The 22,278-nt window shown below is 44.4% G+C and overlaps 1 protein-coding gene across 9 annotated transcripts in view; it reads left to right on the top strand.

Moving 5' to 3' along the window:
* mctp1a (multiple C2 domains, transmembrane 1a) overlaps positions 1-22,278 on the top strand; it is a 576,914-nt gene that overhangs the window by 415,645 nt on the left and 138,991 nt on the right. For all 9 annotated transcript variants that reach the window (XR_013579823.1, XM_078565337.1, XM_078565331.1 and 6 more), the window contains one exon: positions 18,734-18,853. Coding sequence is in view for 8 of the 9 variants with exons in the window: in XM_078565337.1 (XP_078421463.1) it covers positions 18,734-18,853 (120 nt within the window). In the remaining variant the exon portion in view is untranslated. The remainder of the gene's footprint in view (positions 1-18,733; positions 18,854-22,278) is intronic.

Genomic DNA, 22,278 nt, shown 5'->3' with positions numbered 1-22,278 from the left:
CCCCTGCAAAGAACTAGCACTCTTCAAGGGATAGGAAGCTGCTGCAAAGTCAGTGCTGCCAAAGGTAGGAATCGTGCTGCCCCCAGATTCACTGATGCCTTCCTCGAGCGCCTACTGGATGCAGTGGAGGCCCACCGCAATGTCCTCTGCCCCCGCTCTGGATGAAGGTTAGCAAGCAAGGTGACAAATCCAGTGTGGGAGGCGGTGGCAGTGGTGGTCAATGCCAACGCCTTGCAAAAGAGGACAGCCACCCAGTGCCAGTTCAAGGGACAACACCATTCACTCTTTCATACACACCTTCACTGTCCTCATCCCGCCCAAAGGCAGGTCCTTGTTGGAGATGGTGGTGCAAGTTAGTCAGTAATGAGCCCTAACCTGATTGTTGCCGATGTTGCATGCGGGCAAGGACTGCTTCAGTACGGGAAGCTGACAAGGGAACTGAACACTGTGCATCAGCGAACATCCCCACTTCTGACATTATAACAGAAGGAAGGTCAGTAATGAAGCACCTGAAGATGGTTGGTCTTAAGAAACTGCTCTGAGGAACTCCTGGAGCAATGTTCTGAGGCTGTGCTAATTAGCCTCGACCAACCACAACCACCTTCCTTTGTGCTAAGTATGATCCCAACTAGTGGAGAGTTTTCCCTCTGATTTCCATTTATTTCAGTTTTGCTCAGGCCCCTTGATGCCATACTCAATCAAATCCTGCCTTAGTGTCAAGGGTTGTCACTCTTACCTCACCTCAGGAATTCAGCTCTTTAGTCCATGTTTGAACCAAGGCTGTAATGTGTTGTGGAGCTGAGAAGATGTGGGAGAATCCAAACAGAGCACCAGTGCATAGATTATTGCAATGTAACTGCCTTTTCATAGCACTGTTGACCTTTCATCACTTTGCTGATGATTGAGAGTAGACTGATGGGATGGTAATTTTGTAAAGGCTTATGTCACTGAATTTCAATTATGACCTCAGAGGTGTCCAAGATGTTTAAGAAGGAGGAATATCCCACTAAAATACAAACATCATCATTTTTGAAAGTAAAACACACAGATAGTAACTTGCTATGTTGTTGGCTATTTTTGTTGGCTATATGTTACAGAATCACTGTAGCAAACTCGTCTATCTAAACTTTGACATTCTTATTGTAAGTGATGTTTGCTGGCATAGTGATCTTAATTCTTTGCGCTTTTCCCTCATTCTAACCTTTCCAGTAATAATTTAAGTAACAGTAGTATTAAAGTGACTTTTTTTAATGGTTAGGAAGAGAAAAGCAAACAACACAGTACAGTAACTAAGATACTTATTGTGATGACTCAAATACAAATGGAAGCTTGGGCTAATGGAAGGCAATCTGTGCCTTATAATGTAATCCTTTAGATATTTGATTAACATATATTTTTGTGAGTATTGACATCTTAGTAAGCTGATTTTCTTAACCTTGTAAACAAGGATGAAGAAAGCCAGGTTATGCCGATGACATATTAGTGCAAGTTTTAGTGTTCATTGCCTGGATGATAATCTGGTGGTGCGAACCAATTAAATCAATGGAATTAAAATCAGGCAGGTTCTGTGAAGGGCATAAAGTTATATGTGTTCATGTGAAATTGTGTTGAGCTCACATGATGCAATATTGATCTTTGGTTAACACTTTAATTAAAATAGCAAGTAACTGAAATTCATACAACCAAGTTGGCATGCTCAGTACTAATATTGCAGCTTTGAGGATAATAAGCACTCACAGAATCACAGTGCAGAAGAGGCTCTTCGGCCCATCGAGTCTGCACCGACATGTGAGAAACACCTGATCTACTTACCTAATCCCATTTACCAGCACTTGGCCCATAGCCTTGAATGTTATGATGTGCTAAGTGCTCATCCAGGTACTTTTTAAAGGATGTGAGGCAACCTGCCTCCACCACCCTCCCAGGCAGCGCATTCCAGACTCGTATAATTCACTTTCTTTACTCACAGATCAGTTGCACATTCATGGATTGGAATCCCCTTCCTTAACTAGTGGAACGGTATTGGGATAGGGGAACATAACATTGTGTGAATACAATCAATGGTGCCTGTACCCTGGGCAGTCTTGCCACACAAGTAAAGGGAATTTTCATGCTGCTCCCTGTTTTTCCAAGAGAATACACCAGTGACATATATGAACCAAGTGTGCAATAGAGGCTGGGAGATATGATTCAGAAATACTAATTTTTACACCCGTGAGTCTCAGATGTAACACAGCAATGTATTGGGCTGAATTTTCCCAAATTTGCACTAAGTGCTATAGCGGGCAGGTAAAACGACATTTTACCCGTCGGCCGCAATGGCGGGCTTTCACGGTGCATCGTCCCGAACCAGCCTCATTACTTTTGCACTCCTGAGAAACACGCAGTTTCCATAGTGGGCGGGCTCTCATTGGCCCACCCGCCACCATCACACTGGGCACCATGTTTAAAGTCCAGCCGCAAGCACAGAGTGCTCATTGCTTCCAGCTCACCACTGCTGCATGGAAGGCATGGCCCTGAAACTGAAGAAGACTGCAGCTCCCAGGTTCAACGACGGGTCCCTCGAGCGACTGCTGGATGCCGTGGAGGACGGCCGGGATGTCATGTACACCTGCTCTGGCTGCAGGATGGTCAGCAATGTGACCAATCCAGCTTGAGAGGCAGTGGAAACGGTGGTCAGTGCCAACGTCCTTCAGAAGAGGACAGCCGCCCAGCGCCGAAAGAGGATGAATGATCTGCTCCATTCCGCCAGGGTGAGTCACTCTTCTCATCACCCTCAACTCACACACTCACAAACCCATCATACATCCACAGGGCCCTCACTCACTGCCAGTTCAAGTGACATCACCATTAACTCTCTCACACTCACCACCCACACAGGCCAGGCATACTTATCATCTGACCTGGCAGGCATCTTGTTTACTCTTTCTCCATCTCTATCCATGCAGGACAAACTGGCACACAACAAGAGAGAGAGGTCGCAGGCTGGTGGCGGAATGCCCAAAACCAAGGTCCTCACGACTTTGAAAACAGAGCCATCCAGCTGACCAGCCACGATATGGGCCACTCCTGTGCTGACAGTGAGGTCGGCGCTGCTCTGCCAAGTGAGGATTCAGCAATTTAACATCCATCAGACAACCATGCCATGAGTGATGTGTCCTGTTTCACAGGTCACTGCCATGCATTAATTATCTCTCCTTGCTTTTGCAGGCACATCTGCCAAATAGCCTACAGGGTCCATGACCCAGGGCCTCCAATCAAGCCCTGAAAAAACCTCTGGAGAGGAATCTGGGGGCACCCTCCCTGAAGCCCCGTCACAGCGCTCACCCACACCCTCCACCAGCGCAGAGACACACACCTTGGTGGGACCTAGCTTTAGAGCAGCCCCGGGATCACAATCTGGTGAGCACATCGCACTTTCTGATCCACAATGGGTGGTGGCAGGGACTTACCAGGTGTCCAGCACTTGGAGGACTTCTGAAGGTCAGAATGTTGTTGAGTCCGAGTCAGATGACAAGCCTCTGGACTCAGTCATGTTGCTGGAGCTTCTAAGGCAAGCTCAGAAACATCAGGAAGGGATGTCTGCTGCACTCCTCATTGCAAGGCACGATAGAGGAGTCCATCCTCCTTCAGGCTGAGGTGATAGCGCTGGCATGCCAATGCACCGAGGTCAATACTGATAGGGTGGCAACCACCATGGAGACCTTGGTTCAGGACTTCGCTCCTGCACTGCTGCGCAGGCTCAACTCCATCACTGATGCCATAACAAAAACAGAATTACCTCAGCAGGTCTGGCAGCATCGGTGGAGAAGAAATCAGTTGACGTTTCGAGTCCTCACGATCCTTCGGTAGAACTGAAGTATAGTTAGGAGAGAGGTGAAATATAAGCTGGTCTAAGGTGGGGGGCGGGGGGAGAGAGAAGTTGAGGGTGGGGTGATTGTGGGGATAAGCAAGCAGTGATAGGAGAAGATAATCAAAAGATGTCACAGACAAAAGGATCAAAGAGGTGTTGAAGGTGGTGATATTATCTAAGAAAAGTGCTAATTAAGAATGGAAGGCAGGATACTCAAGGTACAGCTCTAGTGGGGGTGGGGTGGAAAGACTAACAAAGTTTTAGTTTTAGATTTAAAAATAATGGAAATAGGTGGGAAAAGAAGAATCTATATAAATTATTGGAAAAAAAAAGGGGGAGGGGGGAGAAACAGGGTGGGGATGGGGGGAGGGGGAGTTTAAGATCTAAAGTTGTTGAATTCAATATTCAGCCTGGAAAGCTGTAAAGTGCCTAGTCGGAAGATGAGGTGCTGTTCCTCTAGTTTGCGTTGGGCTTCACTGGAACATAGTGCCATAGTTGGCCTCCAACAGCGTGTACACGAAATGGGTGGCGGGCAGCTCGATCTCACTCCAGCTACCCCTGCTTCTCAAGGAGTCAGCCTGGGGCCCCCGGGCACCCATAGGAAGGAGGATCGGCAGGTGCACGCTCTGGGCTCATCCATCCAGGTGACTCCAAGAGTGCCTGGCCAATCCAACTCCCTGTGACCTCAGCAGCTCCAGCTCCCCTGGCCAAGGATGGTGCCACTGCCACACAGCAGGACCCCGAAAGCAGGCTGGAGCCCTTCAAGTCTCGGCCCTCCAGAGGACGCCTCCCAAAGTCATCACAGACAGGGTGTCGCAGTCAGCAGGCTGACTGCACCTTCACTGTGGATGTCCAGGGAGCAACAAGATGTAGCAGCAGGGTTAGGAAAGTTAAGGAGAATTAGTTGCACAGCCTGGGCACGGGTGTTAATCACTTGCACAAACTGTTCACTATTCTCAATAAACTCCCAAGAACATCTCCCTGCCCCTTCCCTGTGCTCTGTACAGCCTTCAGACCACAGTGATGGTCTAGCCCCACACTCCCTGGAAACATTACTGATGCCTGCACCTCAGCGGTGCTTGTCATTGCTGCCAGAATGTCATGGGCAGGCGCCACAGAGTTCTCCCATTCTCTCGATGTGCTCTCAGCACCTTTAAGGAGAGGCTGGCCCCCATCTTTTCAGCGTCTGTAACTACTGATGCTGTGCTCCAGCTCCTGAAGGGCTCAGGTGCTGAAGGCAGACAAAGCATCAGATGCTTCTAAAGTTTCTTGGTTGTGTCTCTATGATATGACCCTGATCACAGAGCGCAAGCGAGCAGCCCTCGGCAAGACTGGAGTCAGACATTCTCAGGGGCTATATGAAGATCTATGGAATGTCCTCACTGCATGTTGTCATCATCCTCCTGCGATCGAGCAATTATTAGGGCCTCCACTGCGTGTCCATGACAGGAGCATTCTCACAGAGGGTATTCGCGCTGCCAGAAGCCAGACTGGAGTCAAACGTTCACAAATGTGATATGAGGATCTATAGGGTCACCTCACTGCATGTTGTCATCATCCTCCACAAATCTAGCAGCTATGAGGGCCTACCGAGCACGCCTGCCTCGTCTAACCAGTGCAAGGGCCTCATCCCCGTCATCATCGCCTCCGAGGACCTCCTCAGCCTCATCCCTGTCAGAGTCTTCCTCATTGGAGGAGACGTGCAGCTCCTCCATCTCCTCCTCAGCTAGCTCACCTCCCTATTGGAGCGCCAGGTTGTAAAGGGCTCAGCAGACGACAACGATGCGTGACACCCTCTGCGGACTATATTGCAGGGCTCCGCCAGACTGGTCCAGGCACTGGAACCTCATCTTCAGCATCCCTATGGTCTGCTCCATCAAGTTGCAAGCTGCAGCATGAGCCTCATTAAAGTGTCACTCTGCTGCAGTCTGAGGCCACCGCGCGGGTGTCACCAGCCACGGCCTCTGCGAGTAGCCCTTGTCCCCCGTCAGCCATCCCTGTAGCTTCTGTGGACCCTGGAAGACTCCAGGGATCTGTGATTGACTGAGGATGTAGGCGTCATGTACACTCCCTGGAAACTGCACACACCTGCAGGATGCGTTTCTGGTGGTCGCATACCAGCTGCACATTCAGTGAGTGGAAGCCCTTGCAGTTTATGTGGTCCACCGTGTGTAGCAACGGAGACCTGAGCACCATATGGGTGCAGTCAATTGTACCCTGTACCTGTGGGAACCCCGAGATCCAGGAGAATCCAATGGCTCTTGCATCCTGGCTGTCCCAGTCCTGGGCGAAATGCACAAAGTTGTGTGCCATGGAGAAGATGGCATCCGTGACCTCATGATGCATTTGTGGGTGGCGGATTGTGAAATTCCACAGAGGTCACCTGTAGAGCCCTGAAAGGAGCCACTGGCAAAGAAATTAAGTGCTGTGGAGACTTTCACAGCCAGTGGCAGTGGATGTCCTCCATGTCCCCTTGGTGCCAAGTCCTGCAGTAAGTGGCAGATGTGAGCAGCCAGGTCCCTAGACATGCACAGTCCTCAGTGACACTGGTTCTCTGTCATCTGCAGGAATGACAGGCAGCGTTTGTAGACCCTGGGTGTTGCTATGCGCCGACCAGCTACGGCTCACTGTCGCTTCTGGGCAGCATGTGCAGGAGCCCCTTCTTCATGAGGTTTCTGCCCCTGCCTTTGTGCGGCCAGGAGCCTCAGTCGCTCTCTCCTCCGTCTTCTCTGCTCTTTGTAGGCCATCAGGCATGCAGCTAGGTCACAGGGCTCCATGTTGCTGATGTGGTCCTCCTGCGGTGTGAAAGAGAGAGAGAGAGAGACGTGGTTATCATGGCTATACTTAGCATCTTTCCTAGCCCTGTGTGACGGCTCCTTAACCCTTCCCAGAGAGTGCTGGCCACCCCTCGGACGGCCACAGATGAGTGTGCTGCATGGCTGACCTGTCAGCCTGCCACACGGGGGAGACTGAGATTGCAAGGGGGTGTGTACGCCTCCAGCAGTGACTGTTACATGGCCAGCATTGACGAGGAGATTGTACAACGTGTGCAGTCCAACTGCTCCGCTCCAGTAAAGCAGTCGGAGTCTTGCAGCCTGTGCCGGGGAAGGGTGGAGGGGGCTGGGGAGGGGTAAGATCTGGAACACTTGGTGGCACTTTGATGCCTCCGTGTTGCTTGCGTGGGCGGGTGTCTAGGAGCCCGACCCCAATCATGTCACTACGGCTGTGTCCAAACAGGGGTGGCGGTGGTGCAGTGGTATTGTCACTAGACTGTTAATCCAGAGACCCAGGGTAATGCTCTGGGAACCCAGGTTCAAATCCCACCATGGCAGATGGTGAAATTTGAACTCAATAAAAATCTGACCATAAAACCATGGCTGATTGTCATAAGAACCCATCTGGTCCACTAACATCCTTTAGGGAAGAAAATCTGCCGTCCTTACCCAGTCTGGCCTCCATGTGACTCTAGACTCTTATATGCCCTCTGAAAAAGGGCAATTAGGGATGGGCAATAAATGCTGGCCTAGCCAGCGATGCCTTGAACAAATAAAAAAAACTGTCTCAGTTGCAGAGGCATAGTCAGTTTATGCATCACAACTGCAAGGCAATGACCATCTTCAACAAAAATCCCCCATAGTCAACATCTTCGGGGGTTACCATTGACCAGAAATATAACTGGAGCGGCTATATAAATACTGTGGCTATCAGAGCATGCCTGAGGCTAGGAATTTTGTGGAAAATAAATCCTGTCCTGACTCCCCATAGCCTATTCACCATCTACAAGGCACAAGTCAGGAGTGTGATGGAATAATTTCCAATTCCCTGGATGAGTGCAGCTCCAACAAAACTCAACAAACTTGACACCATCTAGGAAAAAGTAGCCCAGTGGATCGGCACCCGATCCACAACCTTAAATATTCACCCCCTCCATCACTGACTGACAGTGTACCATATACAAGATGTACTGCAGCAACTCACCAATCCATCTTCCAAACCTATGATCTCTACCACTTAGAAGAACATGGACAGCAGAAATACGGGAACAGCAGCACCTGCAAGTTTCCCTTCACGTCATACGCCAACCTGATTTGGACCTATATTGCTGTTCCTTCACTGTTGCTTTTTTTAAAAATTCATTCATGGGATATGGATGTCGCATTTATTTCCATCCCTAATTGCCTTTGAGAAGGTGGTGGCGAGCTGCCTTCGTGAACTGCAGCAGTCCATGCTGGGTCAAAATCCTGGAATTCCCCCCATATCAGTACTGTGTGTGTACCTACACAAGATGGACTTCAGCGGTCCAAAAAAGTGACTCATCACCAGCTTTTCAAGGGCATTTAGAGTTGGGCAACAAATGATGGCCTTACCAACAATGCTCACATCCCATGACTGGTTAAAGAAACTAAAACTGTTGCTACATGATGTAGTTCACTCTGATTACAATGGACTTCTGTTGAAGGAGGCATCAGGAGGGAAGCCCGAGATTCTCCCGCCATTGGCAATATGGCATAGCAGTGAGAAAGTTAGCAGTTTGGTCACCCACTCAAAGACCAATTAATATTGTTTGTTAATATGTATTTTTGCAACAATTTTTGGAGCCAGCTTTCATTTGTGTTTACATTAAACTTACTTTTAAAGCACCTCAAATGCAATCTTTTTTAAGGCATAAGATAAAAATAAGCATTTCAGGAAAACTGATGTGATCAATTTCTGGAGTGGGGCTAGTGACTGCAACTTACTGACAGAGAGATGAATGTGCTACCACACTGAGCCAAGGTGACAGGTATAGATACGTATAGATTTATATATTGAAAACTGTGTAGGGCATATCACTTGAGAAGAATATGTTTAAGAAGTAATTTGCCAGTGACACTCGCTGCTAACTTCTACTAACAGCCTTTGGAAATTCACCAAAACTCTTTCTTCATTTAGCAGTTACTCTGAAATAAGCTTGTGCACTCACATGGTGGAATTTCCAGCCCCGTCACGGCGAGCCATTCAACTGTCCATTCATTTCAGAGGGACCAGAAGATCCCGCTGGTGGGAGGGGCTGGAAAATTCAGGCCACAATGTAGGCTTTGTGGCCAAGTACAAGACAATAAAAACATTTTATTTTCTTTTCATTGTACAATGATCTAGTGTTCAAAGTGTTTGGTTTTCTGTGTTTTTTGAATAACTTGAAACATTCTGGTAAATAATTAAGTTGCTATCTGGCCAGAAATGTTAGAGGTTGATGGCGAGCAATGTTTCATATTAGCTCAGCGATATTAGTCAATAGCGGGCAACTTGTTGTCAAAGCAGCAATCCTACCTTCATAAATAATTGGAAACATTGGATGAATAAACAGTATTGGTGCAGGAGAAAGGCACCTTAATCAAATTAGAACAAAAAGACTTGCCAAGAATGTTGAGGCAACAATTGAAATTCAACTAGATAGGTAGTGGGAGGTGCAGGACTGCAAAATAAATGAATCGTAGATGAAATAAATTGTAGTTTAATTTAGTCAACAGTTGGGTATGGAAACAATACCCTGGGAGACAAATATGAACTCAAGAAAAAGCTAACAAAGAGACACATGAAGGAAGGGAAATCTACAATACGATGCTTTTTTTTTGAATACTGGATGCACTAACACTAAAATGATAGAACTGGAGGTGATTGTGTCAGCTGAGAACAACAATGTGGTGGGAATATCAGAAACACAGCTAAGCCCAGGAGATTCAAACTTATTCTTCAGGGGTATAGAGTCTTTCAAAAGGATAAAAAGAAGAGGGTAGCCATATATATCAGCAACTGGGAGATAAATGAAGTTGGTCCTTTGGGTGGGGGGGGAGGGTAAACTAAAAAAAAAACTCTGTATAGAGATATTTGCTATTTATAAATTCATGTTAATACTAGAAGTTAGTCATTGATCACCAGATCATCACAAGAAAGATGGTTTCATCTATGCTAAGAGGCGAGAGTGAGAAATTGAAAATTGTATTAAAGCAACTTTAGGACTGACATCAGGAAGTTCTAGAAACAAAGGGAAGAAATTTTCACTTGGCGCGCGGGCGTGTGCTCAAGTGTAAAATAGCACGCGATGATGTTGGGCAAGCGTCCCAATGTTGATGCACACTCGCATGATATTTCGGTCGGCGGGTGTGCACTAAACGCGGAAGTGCGCCTGCCGACAATTAAGAGGGCTATTAAGCCCATTAATGGTGCAATTAACTGGGATTTTTCGCTGCCTGTCCAACCTTACGGCTGGTGGGCGGGCAAATCAGCCAGGCAGCCTTTGCATTTTTCAGGAACTCTCATCCAAGGGTGGGATGAGGTTTCTGTCGTTAAATTTTTTAAAAAATGCTTGGACAGGATTTTCATGTTGTATATGTTCAAGTGACTGTTTCCGATGCATGGCCATTTTTTCCCAGTTTTTTAAATCTTCATTTTGTGTATTTAAATTCTTCAGCTCCTTGAGGCAGCTCTCTGCCTTCAGGGAGCTTTCATTTCGCGCTCCCCAGTGCCCATGCTGACATCAGCGCATGCCCTCCTCCCGCCCCCAACCCAGGCAGCGTTGATCATATCTGCGCATGCTTCACACTAGCTGGCCATTAATTGGCCAGCCAGCGTGAAATCGCAGTCGGGTGCTGATTGCCTGACCGCTCCTGGGCCCATCAATCATGCCCACACTTTGAGCTGAAAATTCAGACCAAAGAGTTGTTAACACATGGAATAAACCCTTGAATAGAGCAGTAGAGATGAAATCCTCAAATCATTTAATAAACAAATGGATGTGACGATGGGGGGAACATAGCGTTGTTCTGGGTGGATGATTGAAGATGCATGAAATAGCCCTCCTTGTCTATAAGGGTCTTGTGTATTGACTATTATTTTCAAGTTACAAAGCCACCTTTTAAATTGTGGCGATCTGAATCCATAAAGGCTATTGAGGCACAACTTTGAAGAGTTGTTAGAATGGGCTAAGCCCAATAGCCTTAAGGAAAATTGTATTTTGTGTCTATAGTTTGTAGGAGAATTGAATCTACATTCTGGAATGATCACCCAGGAAACAAGTTGTAACAAGGATTTTGTTTTTTGTTCATCTCTAATGTTGCAGGAGAATGTGAAGAATTTCATGGGCAGAATTTTCCACTCATCGGGCAGGCACAAGCCCGACCAGAATGAGTGTAAAATGATGCACGATGATTTCGGGTGAGCATCCCGATGTCATTGCACACTTACGTGCAAGCACGCGTGGGAGGCGGCAGCATGCCCGCTGACAATTAACAGGCCTATTAAGGCCAATAAAGTACCAACTGAATTAAATTTTTTGCTGCCTGTCCAACCTTATGGTTGGCGGGCAGGCAGAAAGACCAAACGGCCTTTGGATTTTTTAGGAAACCTCATCCACGGGCGGGACGAGGTTTCCAACAGCAATTAAAAATTGAATAAAAACTTTTAGCATTTCATTCATAACATGTCCTTGCTCATGTGACAGAGTCACATGAGGGGACATGTTTTGAAATATTCTAAAATTCTTAATTTTTCATTTCTTAAATCTTCAGCTTTCTGAGGCACAGCCTTCCACCCTTCTTTAAATATATTTTATCCCTTTTGATTTGTAAATCCCATTGTTTCCATTTGTCTTTAGAAATCACTTTTCCCAGAATATAAAAATCTTTCATATTCTCTTAATTGGGAAAAATCAATGTAATAACCTTGCATTATTTATTTTGCCAGTTGTAAACATTTTCCAAGACCCTTTGAAAATTAAACACCATTCCCACTTATCTAAAATTGCAAATTTCACACCGTCTCTGTTGAGACCTCGCCCTAGTTTACTCATCTCCGTTTCAAATGCCTGTTTTACACCTAACTCCTTTAATAATTTAAACCTTGCTGTCTAATGGTCTCTAGTTTAATTAAATTAACCACAGACACAGAACCATAAGCCTGCTTTAAAGTATCCTGCAGTAATATTAGAAAATATATGATAGTTCCTTGACAGTATTCTTCTGCGCACATATCCAGGTATATCCAGCAACTTGAGATTATTATTGCAAGATTTTAAAAATAAGGTAGTAGTATTTACAGTTTTGGACCAATAAGCCACTAATGGAGAATGTGCTGTCTTGTCGACAACATTTTGTTCCATTTGACAGTATCATGCATAACAGTTTTACATAGGATCACATGACAAAAACCGTGATTGACAATGAGGATTTCATAATATTAGGTTGATTCTCCCTGGTGTTTTTCATTGCAGCCTATGAGAAATTATTTAGGTCCTGAGTTTAAAAGAAAATAGGTTACATAATGCTAGTTCATATCATTGGATTGATTGATATGAAGTGATAATTTATATCTAATTTAACATTAACATTTAACATCAAGACCTTCACATCTGGAGCCCATATTAAGTAATTTAAAGCAAGTATATGATAGTTGTTTGGTAGTACAGAACTTGAGTATTGCTGAAAAAAGAGACATGTCAAAGCCTTTTGTCTTGCACTCACCTGGAATACCAATCAATATAAGGGGAAAACAACAATTTGTACTGTATGAGAAAAGAGTGCTGATTGGTTGGCAAGTGGACTCTGATTGGTAGAGGCATTGCCATGGAGCATACACCAGAGTTGGTAACTGACAGTTAACTGCCAAGATTGTTGAAATTTAAACCAGGCAGCTTGACCCTGAATGGTCAAGGCTTTGCCCTGAGGAAGGAGTCAGCGAATGGTTGACACTTATTTTGTTTAGCTGAAACAGGCATGTACATGTGTACATGTTCTTTCTGTCTGCAAAGAACAGGGCCCTGTGTATTAATATATGTAGCTTCCAGTACACACAAGTGCATCACACTGTGAGCCTGACTGACAATCTTAAATTGCTTGTCAGCGTAATTCTTTGTACGCTGAGGATTATTTAGTAAATGTTGTCCAATTGCAGAATCACATATAACTTTAGATGTTGTGTTTTGAGTTTTGCAAGGATGGGCTGGTTGGGTATGGTCTGTACCTTGCCCATTGCGAACAGTGGAAAGGATAGGCTGTTTACATAAGAACGTACAAACAAGAAACAGAAGTAGGCTATTCGGTCCCTCGAGCCTGCTCCGCCATTTAATAAGACCATGGCTGATCTGATAGTAACCTCAAATCTGCATCCCACCTGCCCCCAATAACCTATCACCCGCTTGCTAACCTGGAATCTATTCACCTCTGCCTTAAAAATATTCATAGACTCTGTTTCCACCACTTTTTCAGGAAGAGAGTTCCAAAGACACACGACCCGCTGAGAGAAAAAAATTTCACCTCATCTCCATTTTAAGTGGGCGACCCCTTATTTTTAAACAGTGATCCCTCATTCTAGATTCTCCCACAAGAGGAAACATCCTCTCTACATCCATCCTGTCAAGACCCCTCAGGATCTTATATGTTTCAAGTTGCCTCTTACTCTTCCAAATTTCAGCGGATACAAGCCTAGCCTGCCCAACCTTTCCTCACAAGACAACCTGCCCATTCCAGGTATTAGTCTGGTAAACCTTCTCTGAACTGCTTCCAACGCCTTAACAGCCTTCCTTAAATAAGGTGACCAATACTATACACAGTACTCCAGATGTGGTCTCATTAGTGCCCTGCATAACTGAAGCATAACCTCCCTACTTTTGTATTAAATTCCCCTCACAATATTAGCTTTCCTAATTATTTGCTGTACCTGCATACTAGCCTTTTGCAATTCACGCACTAAGACACCTGGATCCCTTTATATCCCAGAGCTCTACAATCTCTCACCATTTAGATAATGTGATTTATTTTTTATTCTTCCTGCCAAAATGGACTGTTCCACATTTTCCCACTTTATACTCCATTTGCCAGGTCTTTGCCCACTCAATTAACCTATCTCTATCTATTTGTAGCCTCCTTATAGCTTCTTCACCACTTACTTTCCTGCCTGTCTTTGTGTCAGCAAATTTGGCAACCATCTCATTCGTCCCTTCATCCAAGTTATTTATATAAATTGTAAACAGTTGAGGTCCCAGCACTGATCCCTGTGGCACACCACTTGATACATCTTGCCAACCTGAAAAAGACCCATTTATGCATACTTTCTGCTTCCTGTTAGGCAGCCAACCTTCTATCCATGCCAAAGTGTTCCCCCCTATGCCATGAGCTTTTATTTTCCTCAATAACCTTTGCTGTGACACTTCATCCAATGCCTTCTGGAAATCTGAGTACAGTACATCTACCAGTTCCCCTTTATCCACAGCACATGTTACTTGCTCAAAGAATTCCAATAAGTTGGTTAAACATGATTTCCCCATTTGATACGATCCACCAGTCTTTGGAACATATGGCCTACATGCCTAGCATCACAGTGGTACTGAAATTCATATACCACATTACTAATTTTTGTGGTAGGCAGAACATCTTTTTCGCTTGACGACAGCATCCTGGTAGTGGTGAATACCACTCGTGTTGCTACTGCATAGTAGCAACGTGAAACAGCTAGCTTCACCTGTTGCTCAAATTTTTCAGACACCTTGCCCTTCCAGTGTAGTCTGAGGTAGACTGGGCACTTTTCAGGGCCGAATGTGATGGCCTTAGGCCCTTTCATGAGTTTGCGTGAAACACAGTGCAAAATGATTTGATCAGGGTAGCCATTATTCTGCAGGATGCCTTTGATGTGCCCTATTTCAGCATCAAGCTTGCATTATGAGCAAATGGCTCAAGTCCTATGTACAAGGTTGCCAATAAGACTAATCTTATAGCAATCTTATAGGAACTGTAAGACTCCCAACGCGTTTATTCAACCATGAACATAAGCTTGCAGTGGACCGTGGCAGAGAACCCCCTGGCACATTTCTCAACTAGTACATCAAGGAAGGGGAGTTCATTTGACTGCTCCATTTCAAAGATGAATTTGAATGCAGGATGGAGCCCATTAAGACATGTAAGAAAATTATTACGTGCAGCTGCAGATTTAAATATAGCAAACACATAATCCACATATCAGAGATATGCGAGGGGTAGGAGGTTAGACGTCATTCCATCAAAGACACGTTTCTCATGGAACCCAACAAAGATGTTTGTGAGAGCTGGACCTAGAGGGGATCCCATGGCAACACTATCTATTTGGGCATACATGGTGTTCTTAAAACTGAACTCAACTGCGTGAGTTGCCAAGTTCGTAAGTTCAAGGAATACTGATTCACGCAATGGTGGTGGGTCTAGGTCGCCATGAGATAGTGCTGCAGTGCAAATCTCTATGGCTTCCTTAAGTGGAACATTGGTGAATAGGCTAGCAATATCAAATGAGCACAAAGACACAGCATTGCCATTGATATGCAAGTCCTGAAATCCTGTATGGCCTTCGCAAATGTGAAGGAGTCCTTCTCTGTGCATGTGGAAAACTTGGTCAAAACTGGTTGTAACAATTTCGCCAATTCATGTTGTGCAGAACCAGTCATAGATAAAATAGGGTGTAAAGGGACATCACTTTAATGCATCTTGGGAAGTCCATACATCCACGGATGCAGCGAGCCATGAGGACAAATCCTGTCATATATGTCATGTGGCAGCTCATCACCCTTACCCAAGTCCAGGAAGTGTATTTGTTTTAGCTTACTTTTGAGCAAGGCTGTCAGGTCATGTTGAGTGGCAGGTCCAATGGAAATAAATTTTGATCCATTTTTAAGAGTGGCATGCATTTTGTTGATATAGTCACGCTTGTTAAGGATGACTATTCACGAACTTTTGTCAGGTTTACTGATTGTATGTCTGGGTTGGTCTTAAGGCCGCGCAATGCTGTAAGACATTTGCAACAGGGTTCGTCTTCACAGCTTGCTGTATCCAAAAGTGATGTCCTTTTACACCTTATCTTATCCATGACCGGTTCTGCACAACATGAACTGACCAAATAGTTGGGCAAATCGTTACAACGTTGTTCGCAACAGGCAATGTACAGACCGTACCCAACCATCCTGTGCTTGCAAAACTCAAAAGACAGTGTCCAACATTGGATGTGATTCCATGATTGGACAACGTTTGCTAAGTAACCTGCAATGCGCTAAGAATTACGCTAACAACCAATTTAAGATTGTCAGTCAGGCTCGCAGTGAGGTGCATTTGCATGTACTGGAAGCCACATATATTAATAAACAGGGCCCTGTTCTTTGCAGACAGAAAGAATATGTACACACATTGTGCCTGTTTAAGTGAAACAAAATAAGTGACAGCCATTCGCTGACTCATTCCTCAGGTCAATGCCTTGACCAATCAGGGTCAAGCTGCCTGGTTTAAATATCAACAATGTTTGGCAGTTAACTGTCAGTCACCATCACTGGTACATTCTTCATGGCAACACCTCCACCAATCAGAGTCCACTTGCCAACCAATCAGCACTCTCTTCTCATACAGTATAAATTGTTGTTTTCTCCTTATATTGGCATTCTTGCAAAGTGTCCTGATGAGTGCAAGATGAAAAGCTTCAACATGTCTCTTTTTTCAGCAATACTTAAATGTATGATAGTTACTGTTTTATATCCATACCAGCAGCACGTGTTTGTGATATTAAGATGCTAATATTGAGCTGTTTTCCGCTTGGCCTTTCCCTTTAAGACCACAGCTAGTGGGAATTTGTCTAAGTAATCACATCCTGAGGCCAATTAGAAGCTTGTTGCAGGATGTTTCTGCTAATTGGCAGTGTTTTGTAGATCCCTGGCTCCTGTTCATGAGGGAGTTGAGGTTGTCAAGGTCAGAAATTACTGGCATTCTTTTTCTTTCTATGGCCTGGATTTTTCAGATGGAGGTGTCTTGCTTCCCGCCATCCAAAGATTCCCCGCCAACTCTGGGAGCCCAACAGCCATTTTACGCTCAAATGAGCGTTAAACGGCTGCAGTTAGGACTTCCACACCTCACTCGGGAGGAAGTCCCACCTTAGAGAGCTGCCAACCACACTGATTGGACAGCAGCTCTCCAGTCCCTGCAGCGACAACAGCTGCAGTGGACTGGTGAGAAATTACATGAAGATGCATGGGCACCGGAGGTCCAGGTAAGGTTAAAGGGTTCCCGGGCAGGGAAAATAGGGAAGGCCCTGGGGAGTGCGACGGGGGCGATCGTGGTCTCGGGGAGAGGCCAGTGGTGGGGAGGGAGTTCTGGAGGCCACCCAACTTTAAGGACGGTGGGCGGGGGGGGGGAGGTGCCCGACTTCAGAAGGGGGCTTCTTATAGAGGCCCCCTCCTGCCTACCTGAGATCTAAGTCCGTTGATTTTCAGACTTCCCCCACAGAAGGACAATCCTCCCGCCAGCCTAAAAATGGCCCTTAAGTGGCCAATAATTGGGGCAAGGGTGGGCTTCCTGTCCAAGGCCTTGCCCACCCCACCCCAGCATAACATCACTGCATGGTTGGGGCAGGCAGGAAGCCGGAGGGAACCCCATTCCTGCAATTTCACACTCCCCCCTGCCTAAAAACCCACCAGTGGGGAGCATAAAATTCAGCTCTATGTCTTTTGCCACTTCAAGAGTGATAGCTGAAGTGTAACAGGCACAGCCCAGAAGTTGATGATATAACTTGTGCTGCACTGAGATGATTAATCCAACGTCAAATATAATGGTAAATTTTTTAAGAATCTATAAATAGCAAAAATATTCAAATATATCGCAATGTCTGTGCACAGAGTAAGGCACAATAATAGCATGGTAGATGTCATATCTGTGCTTTAGATAAATCTATTTTCTAAACCTAATTAGAGAAAACTAAAGAAAAACTCAAGTAATTCACATTTAAGAAGTTTGCATCGCAACAATTATATGCTTTAAAGCATTCATATAACATTTATTTTACTATTATTTCATTTAAAATGAATAGGATAACATCTTTCAGGTACTTTCCTTTTACGTGATATTGGAGGAGACCAGAATGTATGGTTGACTAACTTGTCATCTACAAATGAGGATGGGCTCTGGGGGAAAACTAAAGGGAAAAATCAAGGACCATAATACCAATGTGTTAAATGTTTGTTCAAATGTTTCAGCAGAAAGTACTATGTCCAGAGAACAATATGGGTAATTGAGTTCTCAGCAGGTTTTTCCTTTTTCGCAGCTTCCATATATGCACCATGATGGTCAGCACTGCAGTAACATTTAATTTTGCTGATATGATTCTCCAAACTTTCAATTAGCATGGTAATGAACATGGCAATAATTGTCAGAATTACAATTTATTAATACAAGTTAATCACACATTTTCCTAGATCTTCAAGTGGGAAATACACAGATCAAGGTCTTTTAACCAGTAAGACACATGCTAAGACCAGAAGGTAATCGGGCGAGAATAATACCTTTTTAAGGGGAAAAACTGCATCTTCCCCTGAGCTAAGTCTAAATAAAATGTTGATGAAAGGTAGAAATTTTAATTGAAAATCCTGACCTTTAATACAGTTACATTGTAATACAGTTACATTTTAACAGCTCGGAACTTCAATTTATTAATACAGTCCATTACAGTCCAAGTTTAGTTCTCAGCTTCAGCATTCTGTTTCTTACTGTATCAGAATCACAGAATTGTTACAGCGCAAAAGGAGGCCATTTGTCCCATCATGTCTGCACTGGCTCTCTAAATGAGCATCACGACTTAGTGCCATCAGGTTAAAGGAAAGCACCTAAAAGCAGCAGTTGACATCTATCTCTCAAAATACAGTTTGTTATTGCCTACCAAATAACCAAACAGCAATATTGGTTGAACTCTACCAACAACAGCTAATGTGACTTTAAAGGGCAAAGAATGGAGCACAGAAGTACATGAAAGGATTAAAAATAGATAGTTTAAGAAATAATCTGCTTGACTTCACTCTCCATGATGTGTTTATGATTGATGATTTTCTTCCCTCATTATTTTGTCTAGATCTATCTTGTTGCAGTTTGGAACTTTGAACTCTGGGTGATCCCACTGATGCTGCTCATATTGGTGATCTACAACTACTGTTTAATTAGATCAGGAAAGGACAACAGATTCAGCTCTATGGTAAGAATCACATTTCGTAATTTTCCCTGAATCAGCCTCAGGGTAAAACTTGTTTAACTACTAGACTCTTAGAAGATGAACCTCGTACTTACAAACAACAGTGCTCAACCTTTCCCCACTATTCCACAGCAGATTATAGCTCCTAATCACAATAGATTTAATGTTGTCAAAGTTATTGTATTGTTCATGCACAATACAGATATAGACATTCCCTTTTCTCAAATAAATTCTGTATTGGGGTATTTATTATGTCTATTTGTAATTAGAATATCTGCTCAATTTAATTGACAGCAGTTTGAAATACAATTTGTGAAACCTTGTTGGAATTTGTCACTCATTACTAAAAAGGCAAGGAGTATTATTTGGACTCAAATGCTGCATTGGCTGATATGTTTTATTCTCAACTGTAGTCATAACAAGCCCAGGCAGTAGTAGCTTCTACGGTTGATTAGCTTTGGGCTTGTAAACAGTAATACTGCTGCATTACTCTTTTTAGTAAACTCATCAAGGATTATAATTTCTGGGGGTTTTGCTTTATTCTTTCATGGGTGTTGCTGGCAAGGCAACAATTTGTTGCCCATCCGTAATTGCCCTTGAACTGAGTGGCTTGCTACAGGTCTGGAGTCACATGTAAACTTGACCAGATAAAGATGGTAGACTTCCTTCCCTACAAGGCACTAGTGAACCAGATTGGTTTTCTTGGCCACCATTACTAGCTATCAATTCCAGGTTTTATTAATTGCATTTAAATTCCACCAGCTGCTGTGGTGGGATTTGAATCTGTGTCCCCAGAGGATTAGCCTGGGCCACTGGGTTACTCATCCAGTGACTTTACCACTGCGCCACCATCTCCCCCCCCACCACCCCAAGATCTCGTTGTGTTGTATGAACTTTTAGGCATTTTTTTGGTGAAATTAATAGGGGTGACCATAATATTTAACTATTCTTTTTCATTTGAGAAACAAATAAACTTATGTAAAAGCAAAAAAATGCTGAAAAAACTCAGCAGGGCTCTGAGGAAGAGTCATATTGGACTCAAAAAGTCAACTCTGTTTCTCTCTCCACAGATGCTGCCAGACCTGCTGAGTTTTTCCAGCATTTTCTGTTTTTATTTCAGATTTCCAGCGTCTGTGGTATTTTGCTTTTCAACAAACTTATGTTTTTCTCCTTTATCTAATTTTCTTCCTCTTTGATTTTCTCTTCAGTTTTCTCCCATAGCCCATTCTAATTTGAAGGCAGCAAGTCAGTCAAACATATAGAGCTGGGTTTTCACCCTTGAGGAGGGAGTTGGGAAAATTCCCGGTTTGGCCTGCCCACCTCAGGAAAACGAAGAGATTTTCATTGTGGGGGCGGGCGTGGGCTACAGTCCGGCCAGCCAACCCAGGAACGAGTTTGGAGGCAGCCACAGGGGCTGCAAGGTGCCAGGGCAGGCTATTTAAAAGGTCCAACTTGGTTCTGTGGAACTTAGAGTTATAATGAAAACAGGCCCTTTAGCCCTCACACCTCACACCCTTTCCACGCGCCCCCCACCCCCAGCACACCCCCCATGCTCCATCCTGGCCACCTCATGCCCTCCCACGTAACCCCTATGGCTCCTCACGGCCCTCTTGCCAAGCTATTCCATGCCTATTTGCCCACTAGACACTGTATAGAACCAATGAACTCTGCAATTACAATAAGTTATGTAAAAAATGCTTTAAAATATTCATTTTTGACCATTTTCCACTTTCTTAAAAAGAACTCATTTTTACTGCAGGCCAATAACAGAGCCAATCACCCAGACTCTTTAAAGTATTGAAAGCTGAAACTACAAGCACTTGAACCTCTTTACCTTGTGTAAATGAACATTATGCAATTTACAGAAGAGATCAGAGAGCCAGAGCTGTCAATCAAGCAACCTTTTCCATGGAGCACAGCTGTTTCAGCACTCTAATGGATTTTTGGGTTCTCAGCCAAGCCTCATTATGGATTCTTGACTGAGACCCCAGACATCCATTAGTGTACTGAAGCATCTGAGCCCAGGGAAACCATTGTTGATTGACAGCTTTGGCATCCTGACCTTTTTTGTCAATTGTATAATGTTTATTTACACAAGATAAAGAGGTTTCCAGCGCTTGCAGTTTCAGCTATTCATACTTTAAAGGATCTGGATGCTTGACACTTTTATTGGCCTATACTAAAAATGAGTTTTTTTGCATTCATTCATGAGCAGTGGGCATCACTGGCTAGGCCAGTGATTGCCCATCCCTAATTGCCCTTGAGAAGGTGGTGGTGATCTGCCTAACTGAGTGGCTTGCTAGGCCACTTAAGAGTCAACCGCATTGCTGTGGGCCTGGAGTCACGTGTAGGCCAGACCAGGTAAGGGTGGCAGACTTCTTTCCCTAAAGGACATTAGTGAACCAGATGAGTTTTTACAACAATAAACAATGGTTTCATGGTTATCATTAGACTTTTTGATTCCATATTTTTATTAAATTCAAATTCCACCAAGTGCCATGTTAGGATTAGAACCCAGGTCCCCAGAGCAATACTCTGGGTCTCCAGATTACTAGCCCAGTGACAATGCCACTATGCCACCACCTCCCCTTTTTTAAGAAAATGGAAAGTTACCAATGAATCACTTTTTAAAAAGTTTTTTTTGCACATCCTATTGTCACTATAATGTTCATTGGCTCTATACAGCCTACATAGTGGGTGAATGGGCAAGGAAATGTAATAGCTTGGCATGGGGGGGCATGAGGGGCCATTGGGGGGGTGGGTGGGGGACATACAGCATGGGGCACATGAGGGCCATAGTGGGTGGTTGGGTGTCATATCTTGGCATGGGACATGAGGAGGACCTTCTGAACATACCTATCAAAAGGTGTCTTTGATCCGTGATCCACAATTCTTTGAAAAATTGGCCAGACTCCATGAAAATTGCGGAGGACTAGGACATGCCTATCTCTCCAATGGAGCCGGTCAGATTGAGGGGTGCAGGGTGCGGGCTTGTAACCCGAACCTGCCCATACCCTTAAAAGGCACTCCTGAAAATCAGAAACCCCAGGAATTGGGCCGGGAATCTTGAAATCGGATCCAGCTGCCATTTTCACCCTTCCACGGAGTCTCTTGGACTCCTTGATAATCCAACTCATAATGCCATTTAGCTCACGAGCCCTCAGTCCCTTACCCGAATATTTGTTATTAATTTGTGAGCTGGACAGAGTGTTGGCAGGCTAATGTGGGAAGCATCAGAGCCAGTAACAGTCAATTCTTTACATAATGTTCATGTTCAGGTATATTTATTTGGAACCACTGGAGAATGATCAGGAATAGATACTGGTTGATTTTCTTTCACATAGCTGAACTAAGGTTTCCCAAAATATTTATTTATGGTTGGGCTCTTTTAAGAAATCTAGAAGTTAAAAGATATATTAATAATCCTA

This window comes from Cetorhinus maximus, chromosome 2 (assembly GCF_964194155.1).
Source record: "Cetorhinus maximus chromosome 2, sCetMax3.hap1.1, whole genome shotgun sequence".
Taxonomy (NCBI): domain Eukaryota; kingdom Metazoa; phylum Chordata; class Chondrichthyes; order Lamniformes; family Cetorhinidae; genus Cetorhinus; species Cetorhinus maximus.
The sequence above is the reverse complement of the archived record's forward strand: the minus strand, read 5'-3'. Positions and strand labels throughout refer to the sequence as shown.